The 24,915-nt window shown below is 40.2% G+C and overlaps 1 protein-coding gene across 1 annotated transcript; it reads left to right on the top strand.

Annotated features, from left to right (window-relative positions):
* Positions 1 to 150: 150 nt before the first annotated feature.
* SLC30A5 (solute carrier family 30 member 5) lies at positions 151 to 22,154 on the top strand. The gene is made up of 16 exons (XM_050912894.1): positions 151 to 272; positions 557 to 679; positions 2,570 to 2,636; positions 3,971 to 4,056; positions 6,061 to 6,148; positions 7,913 to 8,000; positions 10,733 to 10,809; positions 11,993 to 12,163; positions 12,805 to 13,093; positions 13,459 to 13,667; positions 14,770 to 14,927; positions 15,564 to 15,693; positions 17,180 to 17,405; positions 18,820 to 19,046; positions 20,963 to 21,091; positions 21,715 to 22,154. Exons 1-16 carry the CDS (start codon positions 199 to 201, stop codon positions 21,883 to 21,885), a joined length of 2,313 nt encoding a protein of 770 aa, XP_050768851.1. The 5' UTR covers positions 151 to 198; the 3' UTR covers positions 21,886 to 22,154.
* Positions 22,155 to 24,915: the final 2,761 nt, after the last annotated feature.

The following is a 24,915-nucleotide window of genomic DNA, read 5'->3' as shown; positions in this document are numbered from 1 at the left end:
CGTCCGCAGGGGCGCCTGCGCACTGCGCCCGGCGCATGCGCGTTCCGGCGGAGGCCTCCCCTCCCGTTCCCCTCCCGCAGCGGCGGCCGGCCGGCCGCGGAGGATGAGGTGCCCGCGCTGCGGGGGAGGCGGGTCGCGCCGCGCCTGAGCGCTCGCACCCCTTCCCTCGCAGGGCCGCGCCCGCTCCCCCGCCCCGGCATGGAGGAGAAGTACAGCGGGCAGGCCTTGGCCGGTGGCGGCGTGCTGGGGCCCGTGGATGTGCCCAGCGCCCGGTAACGGCGGCGGGGGGGAGCGGCCGCTCCGCTGGGTGAAGGGTCCCTCGGGCGAGCCCCGCCGAGGGGGGCTGCCCGTTGCCGTCCCTCCCTCTGGGCAGCAGCGGGCATCGCCCTTCGGCCTGCCGGGGGCGGCGGGAGCCGGCGGCCTTCTCCGCGTGAGGCGCAGGGCCGCCGGGGAGGACGAGGGACCGGCGGCGGGGCCTGGGCCCGGAAGGCGGCGGAGCCTCGGCGGCGGCGACGTGTGCGTGGTCGCGGGTGCAAACTGCCCTCTCCTTTTGCAGGCTGACTCGATACATCGTGCTGCTGTGCTTCACTAAGTGTTTGAAAGCCGTGGGGCTGTTTGAATCCTACGATCTTCTGAAAGCGGTCCACCTCGTGCAGTTTATCTTTATAGTACAGCTGGGGTAAGTGTGCAGGGGGCGAAGCCTTGTCCGCTGCTGTTGTGGCACAGTTTGTCTATGGTGTTCTTTGTCAGCGTCAAGCTTATACCTTGCATTATGTTATTATAGATTAATCGAGGAGGACAAGGCATAGAAGTGGATCCAGGAAATACTGTTCATAGCAGTGTTTTTCTTTCATATCTCTGCTTACTATAATTTCAGAATCAGAGAATATCTCAAGTTGGAAGGGACCCATAAGGATCATTGAGTCCAACTCCCTGCTCCTCGCAGGACTACCTAAAACTAAACCATATGACTAAGAGCATCGTCCAGACACTCCTTGAACTCTGACAGGCTTGGTGCTGTGACCGCTTCCCTGGAGAGCCTGTTCCAGGGACCAGCCACCCTCTCAGTGAAGAACCTTTTCCTGATGTCCAATCTGAACTTCCCTTGACGCAGCTTCATTCCATTTCCTCGTGTCCTATGGCTGGTCACCAGAGAGAGGAGATCAGCACCTCCCCCTCCGCTGCCCACCTTGAGGAAGTTGTAGGCTGTGATGAGGTCACCCCTCAGCCTTCTCTTCTCCAAGCTGAACAAACCCAAGTGACCTCAGCCACTCCAAGCCTTGCCCTCAAGACCTTTCACCATCTTGGTCACCCTCCTCTGGACACACTGTAGCGATTTGATGTCCTTCTTATATTGAGGTGCCCAAAAACTGCACAGAGTACTCGAGGTGGGGCCGCACCAGTGCAGTGTAGAGTGCAGGACAATCACCTCCCTCGACTGGCTAGCTATGCTGTGCTTGATGCACCCCAGGACACGGTTGGCCCTTTCAGCTGCCAGGGCACACTGTTGACTCCTATTCAACTTGCCATCAACCCAAACCCCCAGATGTCTTTCTGCGGGACTGCTCTCCAGCCTCTCATCCCCCAGTTTGTACGAATAACCAGGATTACCCCGCCCCAGGTGTAGAATCCAGCACTTGCTCCTGTTAAATTTCATATGATTGGTGATTGTCCAGCTCTAGTCTATGCAGGTCTCTCTGTAAGGCCTCTCTACCCTCAAGAAACTTCAGTGTTTTTGCTACTTTAAAACTGATCATGCTATGACAGTACTGGTCATAGGAAACTCAAGCATGTCCAAATTTTCTTAAGAAGGGTGTAGAAGACAAGCTTTCTTCCTTGTAATTAGTATTCCTGTAGTTCTTGTGAGCTTCAACTGCTACTTTTCCCTGATTGAGAACTGAAGTGTAGAAACTGATAGCAAGTATACAGAAACAACCTTTGCAGACACAATCCTGCTTCATGTTTATCTGATACGACGTGGAAAGGGATTTCTGTAATAAACTTACCAAGAGTTGGAAGATTTGGAACCTAATTTTTTCCTTTTATTTCAAATTTGCTTACGTTTCTGGGCTTGTCACTTGCATGTTCCCAGGCACTGTGGTGTTTTTTCCCCATCACTTTCTCTTGATCCTGGTTGAAGCTGCGTGCTGTTTCTGACCATTTTTAACAAGACTGTGTGTTCGGCATTCCGTATGTGAATAAGCCTTTGGGTGTATGTATCTTGCTAATAAAAAACATAGTAGTATTTCTCCTCAAAATTTCTGAGATCAGTTATTTTGATTTTTGTAAGTCACAGGGAGACTTCTCATTAGCCATTCTCTGAAGAACTTGCATTTAAAATTGACCAGAACTGAAGTTCACTTACCAGTACAAAGGTGATGACATCTGACACATGTAATGCAGCAGGGAAAATAAAGCCAGTGAGTGTGGTCAGTGTGGCCTTTTAATGAAAAATGTAGAGGAAGCCGTTTTTTCAACTGAGCCTGATACGCAAGACCTAGTTAGAGCTGGTTTGAATAAAAAGCTGACTGCTAATACACTAATAGAGAAAACTTTCTTCTTTTAACAGGTCTGCATTTTTTATGGTTTTGTTTCAAAAACCATTTTCTTCTGGAAAAGTGGTAACCAAGCGTCAGGTGAGTTGACATATGTAATAGTGATTCACATCTTTGTAGATATTCTTGACAACATGGCTCTTGTCAAAAATGAAAGTGGAACAAAGGTTACTCCACTTGGAAGATGTGGTTGCAATTTGCAGAAGTGTGCAACTAACTTTTTGTCTAGTGCGCTGTAAAAAACAATCAGCGTTTTTAGCTTTTGTCAACTCCTTTTGAGAGTATCATGAAAAGATTGATCCTTGGCTCCATACAAGCATCTGTTTTGAGGATGGGATTTTCAAAAAGAGCTTAGTCTACTTAGCCGACTTTGACGGTTTTGTAGGGCAGTTTCTGGACTGCCAGAATGTTGAAGTGCTCCAGTCATGTCCCGCATGCCAAAAGAGTGCTTTTGCGTGGTGCGTTGTGATGAGGGGTTTGTCTATGCTCTTCAGACCTGTGTTGAGTTCCCAATATCCTGAGGTGTCAGAGTAGGGCCAGGTTGGAACCTGCTGTTTTGTAAGAAATAGATTTTCTTCACCTGCTCCGTATTCATCATGATTTTATGTAATTGTGTGCGCAAAAACTTGATCCGCGCACAATGTCATCAGTGTATGTGCTAAGTAGAGAGAATCTGAAGGATAGCCTCAGAAGTGTTCCAGATGTCAACTGCTTTCATGATTAGACATGTATGGCAGAATTTTAAAGTGTGAACAGGAATAAATTGCATCTTTGATTTGTGTTTGGAAAAATCTGTCCATTTACGGTTTCGCTATTGCTAAAAATTTTAAAATTCTGGATTTTGAAGATATGATGTTTGTCGTAGACACTTTGTCTTGTTTCATGTATTTCCAAAATGAATTACTTTTCTTCAAAAACTTGCATTTACAGTTAATAACGTATTGAATAGCTGAATTATAACCTGCTTCCTGAAGAAAGAATTTAACACATGCATAAATATTCGTAGACTTAAGGTCTTAGTCTCTTTATCTTGGATGTTTTATCTAGTTCTATGTATGTTTATCAGATATATACAATAGATTACAAACTAAACAGCATCTTTGACAGGTGAATGGACTTGAATTTTTTTTCAGCGTTTTTTTCAGGCTTTTTGTTAAAGAGAGCTCAGACTATACTATAGAATCTATACTGTGGTAGAAAAGAAATAAGTAATTCTGGTTCATAATATGTCCAAACAAACCTTAGTTGCCTGGCAAAGTAGTTAAGAAGATAATCATACTCTAGATTTTGCAGAACTTACAGAGCATATGTTTTCCCCTCTATTTCTACAGCTGCTGTGCTAAAAGAATGCTAACAATGGGGTGTTTATTTTGAAACTGTGGAGAAAATGATAATGAAATACCTTTCTTTTGTAGTGGATCAAAATTTTTAAGCATGCTGTTGTGGGATGTATCATTTCACTCTTGTGGTTTTTTGGCCTTACTCTTTGTGGACCACTGAGGTAAATATATATTTACTGTAAAGAATGTTTTCTCTTTTTAAGCTAATTTTTGTGATCTTTCCCTGTCTTGCTCCTTTGTTTTTTTGTTTTGTGTCCGTTAGCCCGTGATGCCAGCCGCTTGCTTTATTTTTTGAAATTTTAAATGAATCTTTATGCTTTTTCCTGTGAACTCTGTTGTGCTTGGGAAAAGCTACATATAACTTTCTGTAGAACTTGTAATTTTCTTCATTCATTCTTTGACAAGATGCCAGTGAAGTTCTTGGTAGTGCTTAAACTATTGATTTGAGTGATACAACGAGATCACTTAGTGTTGTACCAGCTGTGGTTTTCATTGTTTCCGTAGTCTCATTAATGTAACCCCAATTGTTTATTTAACTGTTTGAAGTCCATGGCTTGACAGCTAGTGATAGCAGCTTGTATTCCTGTGCCAGGTGGCTAGACTCAATTTCTGCATTTGTTGCAGGGCACTGCTTTATCTGGTCATATGCCTGTGCTGTGTTGGAATTGGGTAGCGTTAGTGCATATACTCCAAGTAAAATCACTTGTGCTGTTCTTAGCAGTACTGACTGAGTAACTATAAAAGAATAACATTAAACTTCAAAAAAATGAAGGTTCATATATTAGTGTCGTGGTTTAACCCCAGGCAGCAACTAAGCACTGCACAGCCACTCGCTCACTCACCCGCAGTGGGATGGGGAAGAGAATCAGAAGGGTAAAAGTGAGAAAACTCATGGGTTGAGATAAAGACAGTTTAATAGATAAAGCAAAAGCCGCACACGCAAGCAAAGCAAAACAAGGAATTCATTCACTGCTTCCCATCACCAGGCAGGTGTTCAGCCATCTCCAGGAAAGCAGGGCTCCATCACACATAACGGTTACTTGGGAAGACAAATGCCATCACTCCGAACGCCCTCCCCTTCCTTCATCTTCCCCCAGCTTTATATGCTGAGCATGACGTCATATGGTATGGAATATCCCTTTGGTCAGTTGGGGTCAGCTGTCCCGGCTCTGTCTCCTCCCAACTTCTTGTGCACCCGCAGCCTACTCACTGGTGGGGTGGTGTGAGAAGCAGAAAAGGCCTTGACTCTGTGTAAGCACTGCTCAGCAGTAACTAAAACATCCCTGAATTATTAGCACTGTTTCCAGCACAAATCCAAAACGTAGCCCCATACCAGCTACTATGAAGAAAATTAACTCTATCCCAGCCAAAACCAGCACAATTAGAAAGCATCTTTCATTAGAGAGAGGAAAGTAAAGCCTTAAATGCTACATTTTATGAAGTTCGAGTTTTATCCTCTACATAGGAGGAAGCATACCTGAGAATAATAGGATTTCTTAATACTGTAGTGCCTTTCTGGATGTCTTCCCAAACAGAACCAGTAGCAGGTTGTATTGCTCTGTGGAGAATGGCAGAAGCATTTTGTAAACTTGACAGTGATTATTACTTTCATGTTCTGCTCTGGAAAGCTGTCAGTATAGCTTGGTAGTCAGCCTGTGCTATCTGAAGGAGATAGCGTGCGAGTTAGAATTTCTTGCAGCAGTTAAGAGGTTCTGAGGTTGCATAAACTGCTAGACCATCAACACCTCAATAAACAGGATGTAATACAACAGAACAGGACCTCTTTTTTCTGGGAGCCAGAAACTTTGGTTTAGAGGAGGTATTGTAATGGGAATAGTAATTCCATCTTGAGTAAGTTAGTATCTTGTTACGTTACTAGAAGAAAGTACCATTTAAAGTAATCTATAAATTAATAATTTTAATCTGTTCCTTGAGTTAGGAAGTTCTTTGTTTTGTAATATGTCTAGCTGTCCACACCTAGATCTGTTCCTGGTGAAGGCAAATAGATTTGCATTTATCCTTTTGAATTGTTTAAACTTGCTGTTGAAATCACAGGATAAATCTTTGACTGCTGTGTCATTGAATTTTAGCTGAAATAATGTATATGAAGCTTGTGAGGTAAACTCACGTAAGTGGACCTAAGTGTTTATTTCACTTTTTTGTAGGACATTGTTGCTGTTTGAGCACAGTGATGTGGTTGTGCTATCACTCCTTAGTGTCTTGTTCACAAGCTCAGGTGGAGGACCAGCAAAGGTATTTAAAAATGTATTTTACCAAACATAAAAAATACTGAATGCTATAAATTCAAGTACTTCTTTACCCGGAACAAACAGTATTTCGGACCTATGTTCATAGAAACTGTGCTTTTTTTAGTTTAATTAGTGGTGAAATTATAAGACTTACTACTTGAAATGATAAATATGACATTAAGAGAGAAACAGTGGGTGAAGCTGTTGGAGATCATGGCAGATACCTGAGAAGTTTTTCTGTTTGTAGGCGGAAAAGAACCTTGAGAATGAGTTTTGCACTTCAGCATTCTTTGTAACGGGATTTTGGGTTCAAGCTGACAAAAGGACATATGTGCGTGTAGTGGTCCTGGCCTTTAGGCACTGAAGTCCATCAGTACAGTCTCCAGATCCTTTCCTAGCCTCTTCAATGTCTGTAGCTTTTCACATACTTTGGTTTTTCTGCCAAAAAGTTCTCTAAGTACTTTAATGTCTGCATGAGCCTATATGTGCTGAACACTTGGGCCCAGTCTTTCACTTAATCAGAGACCTATACTTGAGACATCCTTTGTCTGAGTCCCATTACACACAATTTCGCAAGGTGTTCTCTGACTGTGCCTAATCAGCCCTAAATGGAATGAGCTTATCCCAGCACCTAGCGGTCTTGGCCACTTTCATTCAAAAACAGTGATAGCTGGCGGAAGATACCTTATGATGTCATATATCTGAGGCTAGAGTACTTGCTGTGTAAGAGAAAGTCTGGCTTTGGTGCTGCCTCAGGCTGGGAGTTTTGAAATCTTTGTCTCATAACTGCTGCTGGAGTCCCCTAGTCACTCGTAGGCTGGCCTTAGAGTGAATAGCACAGTCGTCTGCTCTGACACTCTACGCCCGTCCCCCTCAAATTGAGATGCTTAGGGCATCCAGCATGAAGCTCTTCATCTAGAAGACAAATTTTTTCTCCAGCCAACCACCCAAAGGGTAGATGTAGAGCTTCAGAGAGGTTCTTTGTCAATCTGTATCTTACTGGGCCACGCTTGGCAGTTAAGCTGCGTATCTAAGGCAGCGGAAACAAGGGAACAATAACCCTGTCCTTTGAATGTTTCAGCTTTATGAAGTGAACTGTGGCAAAGAGAAGTCAGCTGACTTTCCAGAACAAGAATGTGATAGCTGTATTTGGCTTCAGAAGATGAATTGTAATAGTGTTTTTTAGCTGTAGAGTTCAATGTCTTGCCAAGATGATGAATACCAAAATTGCAGTGTCTTAAGTCAGGGTGGTGAAAACTCTGCGAGCTGGGATTTCATAGCTACCTCTGTCCCTTCCCCACAAAAGCACTGCAGAGCTCTGCTTTTTCAGAGCCTTTGCACAGTGCTCTAGCCTTTACCTCCCCTAAGACAAAATTCTACAGTTTGTCCACTAGATCTTGTTTATAGCTCCTTGATGCTACAAAATATTAAATCATCAGGCTTAAGTAGCTGTGCATTCTGACAGGCAGAAACACACCATAAAGAAGGAAGCAATCACACTTGAAGTTCAGAAGATACAGGCTTCTAGCTTGTTAGAGCCATGATTTGCCCTGAGTTACCTGGTAAATCTGAAAACTGGAATAAATATAAAATTATATTGTCACAGTCACAATTTTTTTCCTCATGTTTTTCTTACTGAACTAAAATATGCTTACATTGATCAGGAAGGCAGGGGGGAGGGGACTGATTTCCTGGATTTTTTTACATTAATCTGTTACAGCACGTTATAAAAATATTTGGGGTGTTTTTTTATTTTTGTTTTTTACAGACAAGAGGTGCTGCATTTTTCATCATAGCTGTCATCTGCTTACTACTTTTTGATAATGATGACCTCATGGCTAAAATAGCAGAACATCGTATCCTTTCTTGCTGTGTGTAAGAGCAAGTGCGTTACTGGAGCAGAGAGAATGTGAAGTTGAGTGCACTGAATTAAATATGCTTGTATTTTTCTTGATAGGAATCTTAACTTCCGAGAATATTATAGCATAAGATTTTACTTTTACATCTAAATACTGATATTTACAGCTGAATGAATGGCATTGCTTACTTTGATAACTTAGAACACAGCTATAGATTTTAAGTTGTAGTTAAAGGCCCCGTGCCCATTTGCACATATCAGACCACTTACGATTACTAGAAGCTTTTTTGATCAGCTCTGCTTTTTTTTTAGAAATTCTAGACATAATGGCTGCAGCCTGAATGTGTGCAGTAAATGGTTGACAGCCTGGCTGGCAGTCTTTTCTGTATATCCAGAAAGATTCGTAGAATCACAGAATCATAGAATGGTTTGGTTTGGAAGGGACCTTTAAAGGTCATTTAGTCCAACCCCCCTGCAATGAGCAGGGACATCTTCGACTAGATCAGGTTGCTCAGAGCCCCGTCCAACCTGACCTTGAATGTTTCCAGGGATGGGGCATCTACCACCTCTCTGGGCAACCTGTTCCAGTGTTTCACCACCCTCATCATAAAAAATGTCTTCCTTATATCTAGTCTGAATCTACCCTGTTTTAGTTTAAAACCATTACCCCTTGTGCTATCGCAACAAGCCCTAGTAAAAAGTCTGTCCCCATCTTTCTTAGAAGCGCCCTTTAAGTGTGGAAAGGCCGCAGTAATGTCTCCCTGGAGCCTTCTCTTCTCCAGGCTGAACAACCCCAACTCTCTCAGCCTTTCCTCATAGGAGAGGTGTTCCATCCCATTTTTGTGGCCCTCCTCTGGACCTGCTCCAACAGGTCCATGTCATTCCTGTGCTGATGACTCCAGAGCTGGCTGCAGTACTCCAGGTGGGATTTCACCAGAGTGGAGTAGAGGGGCAGAGTCACCTCCCTCAGCCTGCTGGCCATGCTTCTTTTGATGCAGCCTGGGATACGGTTGGCTTTCTGGGCTGTGAGCACACATTGCTGGCTCATGTCCAGTTTTTCATCCACCAGTACCCCCAAGTCCTCTGCAGGGCTGCTCTCAATCCCTTCATCCCCCAGCCTGTATTGATACCAGGGGTTGCCCTGACCCAGCTGCAGGACCTTGCACTTGGCCTTGTTGAACTTCATGAGGTTCACATGGGCCCACTTCTCAAGCTTGTCCAGGTCCCTCTGGATGGCATCCCATCCCTCAGGTGTGTCAACTGCACCACTCAGGTTGGTGTCATCTGCAAATTTGCTGAGGGTGCACTCGATCCCACTATGTCATTGATGAAGATATTAAACAATACTGGTCCCAGTACAGACCCCTGAGGGACACTACTCATCACTGGTCTCCATCCAGACATTGAGCCACTGACCACTAATCTCTGGATGCAACGATCCAGCCAGTTCCTTATCCACTGAACAGTCCATCCATCAAATCCATCTCTCTCCAGTTTAGAGAGAAGGATGTTGGGGGCGACCGTGTCAAAGGCCTTACAGAAGTCCAGGTAGATGACATGTGTTGCTCTTCCCTTGTCCACTGATGTAGTCACTCCATTATAGAAGGCCACTAGGTTGGTCAGGCAAGACTTGCCCTTGGTGAAGCCATGCTGGCTGCCTTGAATCACCGCTCTGTCCTCCACGTGCCTTGCCATAGCTTCTACGAGGATCTGTGCCATGGTCTTCCCAGGCACAGAGGTGAGGCTGGCAGGCTGGTAGTTCCCAGGATCCTCCTTTCTACCCTTTTTAAAAATGGGTCCAATGTTTCCCTTTTTTCAGTCTCCGAGGTCTTCACCTGACTACCGTGGCTTCTCAGATATCATGGAGAGTGGCTTAAAGATTGTTTTGTGCTTTTGCAAATGTGGTAATCTCTGTTCATCTGCTAGGCTGAAAAGTGATGTGAAGTAGCCTGCAGTAGCTCCAACAGTAGACTTTAAGCTGCAAATGGAAGCTGGCTAACATGCTTTCAAAGCCACTGAGTAAATTGGAAGTGATGCTGAAGTAAGTTTTCAACAGGTCGTCTCGTCATAGTGAAGTGTACTGGCAGAAAGTGGTACATCTAAGGATGGGCAGTAAAAGTGAACAAGGTGAAAGTAAACTTTCTCAAGGAAGGATGAAAACATGGAATTACTGATGCAAATGGTATATTCAGGAATAGTATCGGTTAATCCACTGAGTTTTCAGTGAGTAAATTCATTGTTAAAGTGCCCTCTAGTAGTTTTCCCAAAAGCTATCATTGTTTTAATATTTGCCGCATTGTGCTTGTCCATTACTTTTTGTTTTCTAAAGTTTAAATATTTAGAAACTGGAAAGATATAGATCCTGTTTTAGACACTTCATTGTTTTAGTGCTTTTAGTGAAAACCGATCTAATTTTTAATGCTATTGAGTATATTTTTCAAAGTCTGGTTGCCAAAATTAACAGAAATCCTGTGTCATGACTGCTGTGCAGTCTTTAACAGTGACTATATGCTTACATTTTAAAATACTCTTTTTTTCTCCCCCAATATTTTTAACTATTTATTTTCTGTGGAAATGTTTTCATCTTTCCTAAATTTTAAGGATCTGACAAACCTTAAAGTTCAGTTTGCTTACTTCTGCTTTCTGTGGTCTTCTGCTACCTCTACCTGTTCTTTGGTTTTAAAAAAAAAAAACATCAAATGAAACTCTTCCTTAATTTTTTTTATTTAGCTGAGGGGCATCATGACAGTGCTCTTACCCATGTTCTGTATACAATCATTGCTTTCCTAGGTGTTGCAGATCACAAGGTAAATAACTTGTATTTTAGCAGGTTAATATTTAAGTTTTGTAGGTAAGAATTTCACCAGCTCAGAGCTAATCCAAGCCTAAATCAAAACCAAAAAGTTCAACATCCCCACCCGATATTGGAACTGAACTTGCACCATAATTTTTACATCCTGACTGAGGATGAGCAGCTTCAATACAGCAAGCCAAACCATACAATATTCAACTTGTATAGCTGATAAGGACTTTGCTGTAATGTGTAACCCAAAAAGTCTCATTAAAATTATCATGAAGTATTTTGTCATCAGTGTTCTGGATGTTCTTAATGCTTTGCATACAAGCCGTTTCTTGCTCACTTTTGGGGTCTGTGTTTTGTTGCTGCTTCCTTATCTTTCCTCAGTCTTTCCTTTACATTAGACACTTGTGTTTGAAGACACAGATTCTGGTACTTCTCAGTAGTATAGTCCCGTTATAGTTGGTGGCATGAATAACTGAGTATCAAAATCTTACTGTATGGGATTGACCTGGCTGATTGAGTTGTTCTGTTAGCTTAGTCTTGTTGCTAAAGTGGCTGCATTGAGGACTAAAACAGGAAAAAAAAATATATGGAACAGCTGAGAAAGTATTAGTATAAAAATAAATCAAATGTTAGACAGACTAGTTAATTGTGCACAAAGCAAGTGTAATCTAAGGGAGATGAGATGCTGTGTGTGTATCTTGTGATTCATTTGTAGAACAATTTTGAAAGAAAATATTGTGAAGAAATATGGTATGGTGCGATTAAAGGTAAGTGAATGAAAAGGTTATGAAAGGCTTAGAGGCCAAGGTAATATGACACTTTTGGGGTTTTCGTATGCTTTCAACACTTTTTTAATAGTGGAAGATGGGAAACCAAGTTTTGTGTGATTTTTCTTTTTCATCATATGCTGTTCGCTACCAATTCGCTGCTGTTGTATGCTAATTAACACTATTGAGAGTTTTAAACTTCAAGTCATATTAGGCTGTTGTGAATAGTGCAGAGTATAATGCTATGTATGCTATGTTACTGTTTTTAACTAGAGTAACAATTACAGGAAATATCCTGTCTTTGGTTTTGTTGGTAAGTTAAGGAAAGCATATTAATCTTTTTTCATGTAAGCGTCACTTTGTTTGGAGTGAGGTATTTGGCTCTTAAGAAGTGCTAACAGGATCCCTCTGTGTTTCCAGGGAGGAGTACTGCTTCTGGTACTGGCATTGTGCTGTAAAGTTGGTTTTCACATGGCTTCCCGAAAACTATCTGTAGATGTAGGTGGAGCCAAGCGTCTTCAAGCTTTGTCTCATCTTGTTTCTGTCCTTCTGTTGTGCCCATGGGTCATTGTCCTCTCTCTGACAACAGAGGTAAGATAGCAAGTGCAAAAATAAATCATTTTATGTAATACTTCTGCTTATCAAGTGCAATTCAAATCTTTCCTCTAAAATACCTTTAAAATTACCAAAGTTGCCATCTTTATTTTTGTAGTAAGCTCTGTTTGACATTTTTCCTCTATATTTTGATATATATCTGTGTAATACCTTAATTTCCTCTTTTGTGTGATAACTTTATTTCATCTTTCTAGCTCAGATATTATATCCTGGATTCATATACTAACATTGCACAAGTATTAATGACTATAATTAAATTAAACTGTATAAATACAGGGCGCTCTTATTCCTGAGGAGTAGATTATTGTAATTTAAAGACATGTTCGTTATGCCTGCATGCTTAGGGAGAGTAGACCATTGCAAACATGGCGTTGCATATGGCATTGCTTTTAAGCACATGAAGGTATTTAAAATAAGGTACTGTAGTGCATATTAGCTATATGTGTCTTTCTATAACTGGAATGTTGTTTTATATGATAAATTGAAAGTATAAAAGTATTTATGTTTTGATGGATTGCTGAAAACACTTGTAATGAAAGTGAACTAGGTTTAATGCTGTATATACAATCACATCTAGTGGTGAACAATCCTGTTTGAAATGTATTTTTTTGTTGCAGAGTAAAGTAGAATCTTGGTCTTCTCTCATCATGCCTTTCATAACAGTCATCTTTTTTGTTGTGATCCTGGATTTCTACGTGGAGTCCATATGCGCTGTCAAGATGGAAGCTTCCACATGTGCTCGATATGGATCCTTTCTTATTTTCATTAGTGCACTGCTTTTTGGCAATTTTTGGACACATCCAATAACAGACCAGCTTCGAGCTATGAACAAGCCACCACACCATGAAAGCACAGAGCATGTTCTTTCTGGAGGGGTGGTAGTGAGTGCTGTCTTCTTCATTTTATGTACGTATTCTTATTTATCTTTTAGTAAATCTATTGTCCGTGTGACTGGGAAACCAATCAGAAAATGGATGTGTGCAGAATTCTTTTGGATGAGCTTTTATGGATTCTTTTGAATAAAAAGGGCCTGTAACTTTATGCTCTTTTACTGTCTGTCTACAAAAAAAAGAATGTAATAGATCTCTTCTGTTGTGGAAGTGATGATTAATCTTACATAGCAATGAAGTCTAACGATAAACCTACAGATGAAGTTGACAATCACTTTGCTGCCTGCAAATTTCATGTAAACTTTGATTGCTGATAAAACACATTATAAAATAATGTGAAGCTTAGAAACAGCAACAAAAACTTCAATACTTTCCTTGCAGCTGCCAATATCCTGTCCTCCCCCTCCAGGAAAGGGCAGAAGGGTACCCTTATTGGCTATTCCCCTGAAGGCACTCCTCTCTATAACTTCATGGGTGATGCATTACAGCAGAGCTCTCAGTCATTACCCCGATTTATTAAGGAGTCACTGAAACAAATCCTTGAGGAGTATGATTCTAGGCAGATCTTCTATTTCTTGTGCCTAAATCTGGTAAGTGCATGGGGTTTTTTTCCAAACCCAATCACAGTAGTGCATAGTACATACCCAATCATAGTACAGTAAGAAGAGTTATTCTTTAAAAGGTTCTCATGATTGATAGTTTTTAAAGTGACCTTTGATAGAGTAGTTTCATTAGATGGAATATTAAAATAGAAGATTCTTATGCTAATCTTACAGTAAGTGGCAGGTCACTTTGATTTGTTGTCACAGTGCGGCACTGGTTCTATATGTAACTGTTACACCAGTAAGTAAATACTTGTATGATGGTACGTTTAAGATTGAGATATCTCAATGTTATCAGCAGATAAGCTGAAACTAATAAGGTCTTCAAGGATGGTGACAACAAAGTAGTCAGTGTGGGATTGGTTAGTGTCATTTTGGAGACGCTAGTTTTATTTCTAGCTTCTCTCTTTCTCAAATAGGAAAAGATCATGCAGTAAGCAAGATTGATAGAACCTCATTTGCAAATATCTCTCTTCGTTCTTTGGCAATTATCCAAGAAAATAGGGGGAGAAACTTGAAGTATCTATGATAACTTTAAGGAATTCCATTATGGAATATGAAAGATGAGAAAGTTTATAGGGAGACCAATTAATAATAGTAAATCGTACAGGGAAAATGTATGTATTAAGAATATTTCCTTGTGTACCCTTCTCAAAACTAATTCCTAAGATTTAAACAGTCAACTAATTGGTGAAGAAAATTTTTACAGAACAGCAGATGTATAGACAGCATTGCTTTTACACTAATAATAGGTCAGATCAGAGTTGTTACATTGTTTAATGACAAAATGCTTAAAATTTTGTCTGCACAACGTTAGTTTAAAATTCTAAATGAAAACAAATTTACTCCTGTAGAGGGCTTTTTCTTAGGTCTAAGGCTTTTGGGAGGGTGGGTTCAAAAATGTCTCTTCATAGACTTGGAATGTATCATTTTTGTTTCATTGGAGGAGAGGGAAAGTGGTCTAGAAATTCTTTGAACAATACCTTTGAAAACTATCAAGTGTCCTATGAAAAGGCTTCTGTGCTAGCTACCAAGACATTCAATTACAAGTTAATCTTCGAGGAAAAATTCAAACTCTCTCTTGTTTTAGGCTTTCACTTTTGTGGAGCTTTTTTATGGAGTATGGACCAATAGCCTTGGTCTTATTTCTGATGGATTCCACATGCTTTTTGATTGTTCTGCATTAGTGATGGGGCTTTTTGCGGCTCTGATGACAAGATGGAAAGCAACTCGCATATTTTCCTATGGGTAGGTATACTAGGTTCTTTAAGGACATTCTGAAAATTATTCTACTTGCTCGTTTTCAGAATGCCCTGCTATAAAGGTATGTTTGGGATGTTTTAATGATGCATGCTTCTGTGGGTTTTTTGCTATGTCTCTTCTGTTCCATTTGTGTTCATGCTATTCCCCTCTTACCCCTGCGAAAAAGTGTCTGAAACATAATTTTCATTTATCTCCACAAATAAAACTTTATCACTGTGAATATCATTTAGAAATTGCCTCACTCTATATATGTATGTATGTCAAACAAAAATATATGTTGAAAGTCAGTGTTTATATGAGGATTTCAATTCTGCTGATAAAATTTGTATGGTTAAATTGCATAGCAGTTTAGCAGTTTGAAGCCCTGAATGTGCAGCATATATAAAAAAAAAATACATTATTATAGCTTTATACTGTTGGTGTTTGGACAATTGCAAACTAGCTACCTCTTGGTAGAAATAAATAACCCAGAAATTAAGGCATGATTTTGTGGCATTGAGGAAAAACATCAAAGCAATCTTAATGCTGTATTAAATGTATTATAACTTTATTTGTTATAACTTTGAAATTTGTCCAGAGTACCCGTTCGTCACTCTCAAAAGTATGTATGTTTGCTTTCAGGTATGGACGTGTAGAAATTCTCTCTGGATTTATTAATGGCCTTTTTCTGATGGTAATTGCTTTCTTTGTCTTCATGGAATCGGTGGCCAGACTGGTGGATCCTCCAGACATAGATACAAATATGCTAACTGTAAGTTTTGTCATTCTGCTCGAACGTTGTTTGGCAGTTAATGGTTCATTTATGTTCATCTTCGTTAAAAAAAAAAAAAGTTAAGGAGACTAAAGTTGCATACTCAAGAGATCTTAACTGTGCTTTGACTTTTTAACATATTCTAATTTTAAAATCCAAACTACATCTAGTTTTAAAATATGAAAATATATAGGGTTGAATATAGTTTAATTATAACAAATTGAATTTTTTTCTAAGATGTTACAGCTCTAATCTTTTTAGATGGTGGTCTTTCTACGATAAAAGATACTAAGGAAATAATCTGTAAAAGACTAAATTTGGTTCTGCTGTTATGTATACCAACGTCAATTATTACAGAAAAGATTTTGTATTAGTCTCTGAGATCCTTCAAAAATCAACCAGAATTCATAACATTATGCCGAGTGTGTTACTATAGCATAAACAATCATGAAGCTGTGCATAGCTAATCTTAACGACACCTGTGTCTCTCTACCTTCCGCAGCCTCTTCAGGGGCTCCCCACTTAAATTTTCAAGCTTCCATCCCTTTCTTTCAAATGCAATAGTTCATTTTCTTCAAACTAAATTTTTTTATTATGGAATTCTGCAAATCCAAGCCTTCATTTATCACATTTCCAGCTTCACTTGTTTTCTCTCTCACACACACACACAAATTCGTGCTCTCCTGCTCTCTTCAGTAATAAAGAGAAAGATTTTTATGTAGGCACAGTTAGAAATGTGCATTGGTGGAATGGAGGCCTGATTTTTTTTTTTTTCCTTTTAATGTTCAACATGTGCTCCATTTTCACTACTGATTTTGTTTCTTGGGGGTGGGAGGGGTTACCCCCTCTACATGAGCACAGTCTGCATAGCCAAGGAAAGGTCTAATAACCCCCGAGTAGGACTTGCTTAACTCCTTTATTGGCTGGAATTACTCTTACGCTTTGCTAGTTTTTCAAAAGAAGAGTAGAAAAATAGGCAGACAGATAAAAAGCACAACTTGACCAATAAAGCAGTAGTTGCTGTCTTAAGTACAATTTTAGATGAGTGTGCATGTGCTAGGTACAATATACAGTTTGGGGGTTTTTTTTCCAATGAAAGCAAAGCAAAGCTTATATTCAAACCACGTTATCTGTTTTTGAAAGTAAATAAAATCAATCACCCCTTCTTAAAACTAAATTTGCTATCTTGTCCTGATTTGTGGATACTAGGTTTTGCATTTTGGTGGTGGTTCTTGGGCGGGTTTTTTAGGAAGGTTGGGGAGAACTGGATTTTTTTGAGAGAGGAAGAAAGTTCCTTTGAAACCAGCTTGTATACTGAAAGGAATATAATGAAGAATCCATATTAGTATAATCCTTCTGTTGATGTTAATGCTTCCACAGTTTTCCTTAATTAGGTGCACAGTGTTTCTGATTACTATGTTCTAGAAAATAAACGTGAACATCTGGGAAGATGTAGTGAAGTTAAAGACTTTTCTTCCTCTCGCAGCCTGTCTCTGTTGGAGGGCTGATCGTAAACCTTGTTGGTATCTGTGCCTTTAGCCACGCACACTCCCATGGGGCTTCTCGGGGAGGTTGTCACTCACACGATCACAGCCATTCTCACCACGGGCACAGCCACAGCCATGGGCACGGCCATTCCCACAGTGAGCATGGGCACAGCCATGGACATTCCCACGGGTCTTCTGGAGGAGGCATGAATACCAACATGAGAGGCAAGTACAGACTGTTGAATCGTAAATGATATATGTGATTTCCAGCAGACTTTGAAGATGTTCAGAATCAGACACAATACTATGCATCGTTCTTAAAATCTCTCTCCAGAAGTGATCTGACAGCCATTTAATGGGGTATATATGAATTTCTCAAACTGTTTCTTCATTAATGAGTTTAACTTGAAGAAACATAACTTGAAATGTTTCTTTGCATGGCTTGCTTAGATGTGGGTAATACCTAAGGACCAATAAAAAGCATTAATCTACAGTCTTCACTAACATTAATAAACAGTCATTGTAAACCTTATTGAATAAGCTTAAAGTCTTTATTTCTAAGTTCCATCTGGAAATGAAAGTACAAGGTCTCTTATCTATAAAGATATTACCATGCTTCTAGGTATTATGTGACAGCTGGTTGTAAAAAACACTGGGGGAGGGGATAAGAAGCAGAAGAACAAATGCAGACCAGCAATCTAGAATATGCTTGTATTTGTGATTCAGAAGATAAGGTGGTAAAGATGAAACTTTCTTTTTCAAATCTAAATCAGAAGCTAACCGAGAAGAGCAATATATATAAAATTTCAGCATAGCTGCTACTTAGAATTTTTTCCCTAGTAGTTAGAAAGTAGTTATTTACCAACTGCCTGGCTTATTAAAAAAGTCTATACAGGAATGAGTTTTTTGTGTAAGCTTGTCAGAGCATAAGCATTTTAGTGAATAGTCTCCTATTTCATTGGTTATTTTACATCCTAATTCAATTGGCTATTCTGTTGTCTGGCATTTTTGTCAAGTCTGCCCATACTCTTAGCTATTTCGATATTCTTTCAAATCCTGACACTTAACTAGCACTAATCTTACAAATGGTTAGAGATTATTTTTCTATGCCCATTGAGTGTACATTGAGAATGCTACCCACCATTAAAGCAGTATAAAGTATAAAATTCCTAGCAGTAGCAGATAGACAATCTTCTTATAAAATTGGAGCAGAGTTGGCATACAAAAAACAAATGATACATTAATATCTGTCCACATTAGCAGGCCAATGCATTTACACTAATCTTTTTATCCTCTGTTAAGGATCAATGAGTCCCTCTATACAGAGTTAAATGATTATGCTATATAGTACAAACCCCACTAAGAATTTAAAGACTATTCACGTTTGGTTTAATCTGCAAATGCCTGCCTCAGTCACTGCACTGTAGAGTAAAAATGGTTTTTTACATTGATTTGTAATTCAACATTAGAAAAGCTAAATGTTTTAATTTTGCACCAGATTAGGCAGATAGTTGCATCTGTTTAGCTTGAGGTGTGTTTATTATATTTAATAAACCCTACTGTGTTTCCACTATTGAACATATGTGTACATTTTAAGCAAAATTGTTCAACTTAATCACTCAATTTATTTTGTTTTCAGGTGTGTTTCTGCATGTGTTAGCAGACACTCTTGGCAGTGTTGGTGTTATCGTATCCACAATATTTATTCAGCAATTTGGGTGGCTCATAGCTGATCCACTCTGCTCTCTTTTTATTGCTACATTGATTTTTCTTAGTGTTATCCCACTATTGAAAGATGCCTGTCAAGTGCTTTTGTTGAGGATACCTCCAGAACAGGAGAAAGATCTGCATGCTGCTTTAGAAAAGGTCAGAACTACAATTCTAAATGTTTTCATATACAAACCGACAAAGCTATAACTGTTTTTAATAATTATTAAACTCAAGTAGTTCAGTCTGACAACTTCCATTGTCTTAGACAACTTCATGTCTCAAGTTTTTTTAAATCTATTTTGCAGACATGACAGGATTAGGAGTTCTACTGATTAAAGTTGTTTTGCAACTAAAAGAACTTGTACTGGTTTTTGCTTTTATAGGTAGCTCATGATTTCAGACAAGTATGGTAACAGTGCGGGAAAGGTACTTAGTACTAAGAAAGTAACATAGCAATTCCCAAAAGCGTGCAGCCTTTTTATGTGTATAGTTCAGGCTACAGGATTATATCTTGAGCCTGTAATTGCAGGTTTTCTTACTTGTCCATATCACGAAGGGCATGCTGGGTCACAGTAGATGAGATGGCAAAAGTAAAGCTGTTTTTTCCAATTACTTTTTCATTCTAGTCCATTTTCTTCCTGTCTGCTGCAGTATGGTATTTATTTTGAGGCTGTACTTAGTCTTCACTGTTGGCTCATTTGAAGTTCCTGCCCAGAATCATAGTGCAGACCTCAGTGTGGAGAACTCCTCTCTGTCAAAGAACTAGTTACATGTTCTTTGAGGATGCCATCAACTAGAGGCGGCAAGGAAGACTATCCTAATAGTGTTCTGTCAATTAGTAGAGGGGGAGATGTGTTCTAGTCTGCCTGAGAAAGAAAAGAATAAATGGAAAGTGGCTGGGAGAGACTTGGGTAGTGAAAGGAAAGTGAGGTGCAGAGTGGAGTTTCACTTTTTGATGAGGGAAGACAGCAATTCTGGGAGACTGAGGAAAAAGAAAGTACTTTTTGAAAACAAAGAGCAATTCATTAAAAGAAAATAGGAAAAGCATTTGAAAAAATACATCACAGTAAAACAACATGCTTGCTGTAGGTTGACTGCAGCCAGCACCCAGGCATCCACACAGCCACTTGCTCACTTCCCCCTTTACCACCACGACTGCCGGTGGAACAGGGGAGAGGACAGGAAAAGCAAAAGCAAGAAAAATCTGGGAATAATATAAAGGCAGTTTAACAGTTGAAGGGGGGGGGGGGAGCAGTACACCACCTCCTACAAGCAGACTGATGCCCAGACAGTCTCAAAGCAACAGCCACCTTGGAAGCCAAAAAAACCCCTGCTTCCTCTACCCCAGTTTTTATTGCTGAGCATGATGTTATATGGCATGCAGTTTTCCCCTGGCCAACTTGCGTGGGCTGTCCCAGCTGTGCTCCCCCCCCACTTCTTGCCCACCCCCAGCCTACTTGCTGGGCCGAGGGCAGAGTGCAAAAAAGAGAAGGCCTTGATGGTGCCCATCCACTGTTCAGCAATAGCCAAAACATTGTTGTGTTATCAAAACTGTTTTAGGCACAAATTCAAAACACAACACCTTGCCGACTGCTGTGAAAAAAGTTCAATCCATCCCAGCCAGACCCCGTATAAAGATCAATTTAAAAAAATGATAGATTATGGGAAGATATTACGTCTCTGAATTAAGTCCAGCTATAATAACTAAATAGCTGCTTATCCTGGATAGTGAAGTAACAGATGCCCTAGAAATGGTTAAATGCCCACCTAGCTTTCCAGCTGGTCTGTCCATTGATATTGTGATCTGTACACTAAATTATTTTTTTCTCATCCTATTTAGCATTGCACGCTGCTGGATTTTTCATTTAGTTTGACTTTTAGCTTCTAGTCTTTGACAGTAGTAGCAAGGTGACCTTTCAGTACTACATATTGCTGAATACGGCTTAGCTGGAAAGCTGCTTTGCTATACAGCTTTGTTTCCCCTGTGAAATATTTGCCACCAATATCCATGTACGTACACAAGTTTAAAACGTGTTCTTAAATTAATTGTTCGTAATGTAATTTCTTTGCAGATTCAAAAGATAGAGGGAGTTATATCCTACAGAGATCCTCATTTCTGGTGTCACTCTGCAAGTGTTGTGGCTGGTACAATACATGTGCAAGTGGTATCGGATGTGATGGAACAGAGAATTGTCCAGCAGGTAAGGTGCAAGGTTTTTAGACTCTAGTATCTTGATTTCTTACTTGGTAGCTATTTTTCAGTCATAGACTGAAGTTTGAAGCTGCCGTTTGTGACTATTTTTGTAGCTGTTAGTTAATGTCTCAGAGCTGGTCTCTAATGCTGTACTTTCCCTTGCCTGCTAGCTTGGAATTAGTTGCATGAAGAGTCGTTTGCTAAAACATCTGCCAAAACAAAACAAAAAAAAAAGTGTGGGGGTGTGTTTTTCTCACTGTTGAAAGTGGTACTACATCTGCTCTGAGAAGAGGAGGAGGAGATGGATTTCATGCTGCAAAACAGGCAGTAAACAGTAGGGATATCTGGCTGCTAATTGTGGGTTTATAACTGGATTGCTAACATCCGTCTGCCTTGGGTTTTTCTTTTCTTTAAGAAGATACATATTTCCTTATGCAAGACACTGAGAATTACCCATTACACAGAAGTTGCAAAGCCATATCCTCTGAAGCTAGTCTTCGTTTTCCAGAAAATTGAATTCTTTATGATGATACTTTTTTAATCTACAGTATTTCAGAGCCAGAATACTGCAAGTTACTGTGAGATGCATATAAAGTGTAATACTAATGTTAACTGTACTGTTCTATTCAGATTACAGCGATTCTGAAAGATGCTGGCGTAAACAATTTAACTGTCCAAGTGGAGAAGGAAGCTTATTTTCAACACATGTCTGGACTCAGTACAGGATTTCAGGATGTCCTTGCAATGACTCAGCAACTAGAATCCATGAAATACTACAAAGATGGTACTTACATCATGTGATACAAAGTTGTGTTCACCAAAGCAGTTGTAAATGGTGAACCTGTAGGATTCCACATTGATATTTTTGTCAGGAAATCTTGCACATACATGTACAGAAACAAATGTACTATATATTTGAATTTTTTTAAGCATACTATCTTTATTAAAATTGGATCAAGATGCTTTTATAAAGGAAATAAGAGGGACTGGAATATTTGATGTATATGTGAAAATAATGGAAATCTTAAATACTGTACTTGGTGTTTATTAAACAGAAGTCTTGCAACTTGTGGATGAACACGGATATATTCCATACTTTCTCTTAAGTATGGAACATCATGATTATAATTTCATGTTAGCAGTGGGAAATGGAAATAGTTTATATTGGAATGCAAACATAATCAACTGAAAAATATTTTTCTGTCTTTCAAACATATCTTGAAGACTCTGTGAATGAAAAAATTACACATTTATTATGGGGAGTAAAAAACATGAAGTCATGTTTTTTGCACACTTTGTTAGATAATAGGAAAATCCTTTTTTTATATTATGTCTTGGCATACAAATCTGATTTCTAAACTTAATTTTAATGCATCAGAGCAAACAGATGTTACCATTTTAAATTTATATCAAATTATTTTTTTAAGGAGAGAAATCCAGAGGTTAACAGGGAGAAATTGGGAGGGGAAAAAATTGCAGACACTTTTCTGGGAAGACTCAGAATCAAAAAACCACTCTGTAAAATAACTTTTTGTACTTTTTGTATGAATAACTGCAAATGCAATAGTTTGAAGCTTAAAGTAATTAATCACTGAGCATGCTAGCACTCAGCTAAACTTCACCTCTTCAAGATGTGTTATTCTGTCATTTACTTGATTTTTTTTCATAATACCATAACACAGCTGCAGGTGTACTGTAGCTGACTATACCTTTGTGTATTACCCAAGGAAGCAGTCCAGGTTTAGAATGCCAAACTGTGACAGTAGTCTGGGACTTGGCAAGTCGCTGAAACAAACTGTAGATTCAGACTTCTTGACTGGAAAGAGAGTGTGTTTAAGAAAGAATTATGCGTGTTGGGGTCTTAATACTGCGAAGAAAACAAATCTCTAAACCTGTCAACAGGGTAATAACATACATCTTCAGAGGTAGCTATCCTTACATCTGTTTACAGTCTTCCTGTGCCCCCTTTTCTTCTTGTCTGAAGCCCTTAAATATTTTCCTTGGAATTTGGCAAATCAATTCAGTGTTTAGCAAGAATGAGTACATCTTTCATCATTCCATGTATCACAGCAGTCTTATTTTGTCATATTGTTTTCTTGTTCTGGTATTTAGGATGAGTACCTGAGTATCATTATAAAGACCGGACTTGATGTTAGTGGAATTTGAGGATAGAGTGTTGTAGGAATTACATGATCAGATCAGATTCACCAGCAATGCAGTTTGAAATGTCCTTGAGTAATTCTGCTTCTCTCGTGACCAGACTGTTTATACAAACTGCATAGTTTCTTTTGTAACTTAAACAAGTTTGCATTCCATTCTCTTCCTCTGGTGCTGTGTTAAAACACTATCTGCAGTACAGGACTGACTTGAAAAACTGTGGTCAGAAAGTCTCTGAAAGTTGCCTTGCTTTTACATAGAGTCGTGAACATTGGCTGCACAAATTGCAGTCCCTCATTTCTCGTGATAGCGCTGCAGAACCAGCAGAGTTCTCAAAGCTTGATCCTGTTCTCTTCCAATCTATGCCTTTGGCAGTGGTTTTCTCACCTTGCCTCCTGCAAAAGGCTCAGGTCACTTGAATAACAGTGCTACAATTACGCTCAGCCTATAAGCAGGGTGATCTTCTGGTTCTGAAAACCATTCTCAAACTAAAAGCCTCAGTTAATATTTACATGTGCCACTCATATTTGAGGTGATTCTGCTGGAGCTGACAGCGTTTCACCAAACCGAGCATTAGCCCCATCATGATAGGTAGATGAAAAGGTGTGTGTGTGTGCGGGGGGGTGATCCTTTCTTTTCAAATCAAGTTAGCTTAACACAATTGAAAAGCCTTCATGCTTGCCACAACTTTCTCTGAGCAAATGCCAATTTCCTACTTCAGCTGCTAGCAACAGGACTGGAAACAAATGAAGGTGGCTGGGACCACATTAGATGATCATGGCAGTGAAGATCATCTCGTACCTGGATACTTCACAGGCAAGTGCAAACTTGCATCTTAACATGCATTCAGCAGCTTTTTGTGTGTTACCCAACACACATGTGCGGTGTTTTTCCTGGCTACTGTGACAGGAAGATGACGGCAGTAAGCGTTGTCTATTTTAATTTGTTTAACGAGCCCATATCTGGCAATAATCCTCCAAAGAAGGGTTCAGGCTTCCCCCCCGCCCCCTGTGCTGTAAGGGCAGGTTTTAAAATCACAGGTGTAGGCCAATTGATTTATATTTTAATAAATACTGTGGTGGGGCAGTTTTTAGTCAGTTGATTTGTACGCAGACAGTTGCAACAAAACACTTTCGAAGATGAAACAGATTTAAAACAAACTGCAGCTTTGTATTGTACATCCAGCAGCAAGCAGTATCTGTATATAATGAGGAAAAAAATAAATGTGTTTTTCAATGATGTTTTATGTAGTGCATGTTGACACTTCTGGTTAAAATATCAATTGGGATGTAAACAGGAAAGTTGTTAAGAAAACGCCTGTGTGAATGGAGAGCTCTGCTTGCGTCTCTGGCTGGTTGCACAGGTGAGGCAGGCAGCTTGAGAAGACGCTTCAAAAACGAATTTCCCGGGCATCTCCCGGGCATTTCTCCTGTCCGAAAACCTCGACCCGGGCGCCGCCGCTTGGCGGCAGCCCGCTGCGCTGCCGGTGCGGGAAGTGTCACCGGCGGGAGCTCGCCATCAAACGTGCTTCCCACCGCCCTTCGGCCGCCGTCTCTGTACGCCCCCCCCGCGCCGGCCCGGCTCTCCCTGTCGCTCCCAGGAGAGACTGCGCGACGGCCCACGCGCCCCCGTGGGGGTCGGGACCCCCGCGGGGGGAAGAGCCCGAAATCGGCT

The sequence above is a fragment of the Gymnogyps californianus genome, chromosome Z (genome assembly GCF_018139145.2).
Source record: "Gymnogyps californianus isolate 813 chromosome Z, ASM1813914v2, whole genome shotgun sequence".
NCBI lineage: Eukaryota > Metazoa > Chordata > Aves > Accipitriformes > Cathartidae > Gymnogyps > Gymnogyps californianus.
The sequence above is the reverse complement of the archived record's forward strand: the minus strand, read 5'-3'. Positions and strand labels throughout refer to the sequence as shown.